This window comes from Alligator sinensis, unplaced genomic scaffold (genome assembly GCF_000455745.1).
Source record: "Alligator sinensis unplaced genomic scaffold, ASM45574v1 scaffold1244_1, whole genome shotgun sequence".
Classification (NCBI taxonomy): Eukaryota; Metazoa; Chordata; order Crocodylia; family Alligatoridae; genus Alligator; species Alligator sinensis.
The window spans coordinates 194,435-196,925 of record NW_005842591.1 but is presented as its reverse complement, the minus strand read 5'-3'; the positions used below and the strand labels follow the sequence as shown (position 1 = coordinate 196,925).

Below are 2,491 nucleotides of genomic sequence, written 5' to 3'. Positions count from 1 at the left end.
GTGCACTGGGGATCGGGGTGGGGGGAGGGGCAGCCCCGTCCCCAGTCTGGGCTGCAGCCGCACTGGGTGCCTCTGGGAGAGGGGAAAATCCCCCCCTCTCCCCGCCCATACAGCTAGTAGCCAGAGGGAAACGAATTCCTCCCCGTCCCCACGTGGCAACCGGCAAAGCCCAGCCCGTGGGGGAGCAGGGGCATCGCTGCTGAGCGCCTCCAGCGATGGAGAGCCCACGGTTTCCCTTTCGGTCGCTCAGGCAGCGGGCAGCAGTCGGTGACGGGCGTCTCGGCCGTGGACGACAGCAACAGCTACTGGAGGATTCGGGGAAAGACCTCCACGGTGTGCGGGAGGGGGACGCCCGTGAAGTGCGGGCAGTCCATCCGGCTGACCCACATCAACACGGGGAGGAACCTGCACAGCCACCACTTCACCTCGCCCCTCTCAGGCAACCAGGTAAGTCCTGGAGGTCGGACCCGGCGGCCGCCTCCGCGCGCTGCTCCTGTTCCCTGCCGAGGGGCTGGCTTGGCCTTGACCTACACGTGCCTCTCCTCAGCGAGAGGTTGGTGCTTCTGCATGGACGTGAGCAAGATGAGTCCAGATCTGGCTGACAGCTGGACTGGTGATTTCCCGGGACGGCGGGATCGTGCTTTTGCAGACCTAGGGCAGGGGACAGGGTTGCGTGCTCTCCCTGCAGCAGAGGGAAGGGGAGGCGCTTAGTGGCTGCTTTGGAAAGGCAGGTTCTTGGGGAAGTCCGGCCTGTGGTCACAGCTGTGAAGCTATCCTGGGGCTGAGCTGCATTCCCAACTGGACAAGATGATGATGTCCCTGTGGGGGAGGGAGGAGGAACATGGGGGTATGCCCCTTACATCTGATGCAGAGCCGCATATTCAGCCCCTGCTCGGGGTTTCAGAGCTTGTTTTCCAAGACCACGTCCAGCCCACACCACGAGTACGAATGTTTCTGCTCTAGGCTGTGGCTAACGTGTCAACGCCTTGTACTCTTGCTGCATTTGTTCCAGGAGGTCAGCGCGTTTGGGGAGGACGGCGAGGGAGACTACCTGGATGACTGGACGGTGGTGTGCAGCGGGCCGTACTGGGCGCGGGACAGCGAGGTGCGGTTCAAGCACTCCTCCACTGACGTCTTCCTCTCTGTGACTGGGGAGCAGTATGGACGGCCCATCCACGGCCAGAAGGAAGTGCACGGCATGTCCTACTCTAACCAGAACAACTACTGGAAGGTCATGGAAGGGATCTTCATGAAACCCAGCGAGCTGCTGAGAATGGATCCCTACCATTCTGAGTTATGACGGACTGCGCTGGAGCTTCCCAGCGTTGCAGTACCTTTACCACAAGTGTTCAGCTGCTGTAGGGACCTTCTGCTTCCAGGTGCCTTTGCAGCAGCTCTCTGTTACTGGAGCAGTTGGGCACATGCCAGGGAACAGAGCCCTTGTTCCCCTTCTCTTTCCTTGCCTGGGTCTCATTATCCCTGTTGGTCTAGGCTCCATCTGTTGCAACAGGCTCCTCTCACAGCAGGTTCCCCCCACCCCCCGCAGAGGTGCTAAGCCAAACTCCCACAGAACAAGGGACCATTCGTGACTTGCTTTCATCACCTTGCAGCGAGCCTGTTCTCACTGTCACGGTTTCATTTGTTTGTCTCTGTGAGCTCTGTATTGCTGACGTTCGTGCACAGACGTGTCCTGGGGCGAACTGCTGATGGGCTCGGCGATAAAAGAATTTACTTCTCTAAGGGTGTGCGCTGTTTTGTTCAGCTCCTATGTGCACGGGGACAGAATTGCTCCCCTCCAAGCATCACGCTCAGCAACAGCTCCTGGGGGAGGGGTGTGGGTGGGTGGTACGCCCTCCCTTCATAAGCAGAACAATAAAAGCAACAGCTCAGCCAAAAAACAGCAGTGGCTGCAAGATAAGAAGCTGCAGAGAACTTCCTTCATGTCACATGGGCGTAGAAAAGGAGCTGTGCTGATACCAGGAAGGGGAAGCTGGGCTGGAAGAGGGGAGAAATGCGGGTTAGGTGGGTTTAAATGACACAATTGAGCCTCTATTTCACGAGCCCCTCACCGTTGTTCTGCCAGGGGTCTGGAGGGGGCAAAGCCCAGGCTGCAGCCAGGGACTGTCATGTTCACAGCGTCTGCCTGTGTCCGACACCTAAAAGGAGAGGTTCCCACTTGGCCTCCGGGACACGGCATGGCTTGGGGCACTCCAGCCTGGCCTGTGCTTGCTGGAGAAAGCGGCCGGCTCTGGTGAATTCTCTCCCCCTGGAGAGCTGTGAGGAGGAGGAAGGCGCGTGGGCAAGGAGGGGGGCAACATGCAGGGTGCCCCTGCAACGCGGTCTGGTTCCAGCCCCCGGGAGGGTGGGAAGCCCCCTTTGCCCGGCGCCCTACAACAACCAGCCCGGCCTCGCCGAGCCCAGGGCACGTGCCCCCTCTAGCCCCGCCCCTCCCGCCAGGCTCCGCCCCGTGGCGCAGGCGCAGCAGGTGACG

At 60.6% G+C, this 2,491-nt stretch overlaps 1 protein-coding gene across 1 annotated transcript in view; it reads left to right on the top strand.

Moving 5' to 3' along the window:
* SDF2 (stromal cell derived factor 2) overlaps window positions 1-1,740 on the top strand; it is a 3,097-nt gene extending 1,357 nt beyond the window's left edge. Inside the window, exons 2-3 of the mRNA XM_006032863.2 lie at window positions 121-447; window positions 1,013-1,740. Coding sequence (XP_006032925.1) covers window positions 121-447; window positions 1,013-1,300 — 615 coding nt within the window. The 3' untranslated portion in view covers window positions 1,301-1,740. The remainder of the gene's footprint in view (window positions 1-120; window positions 448-1,012) is intronic.
* The last annotated feature ends 751 nt before the right edge of the window (window positions 1,741-2,491 follow it).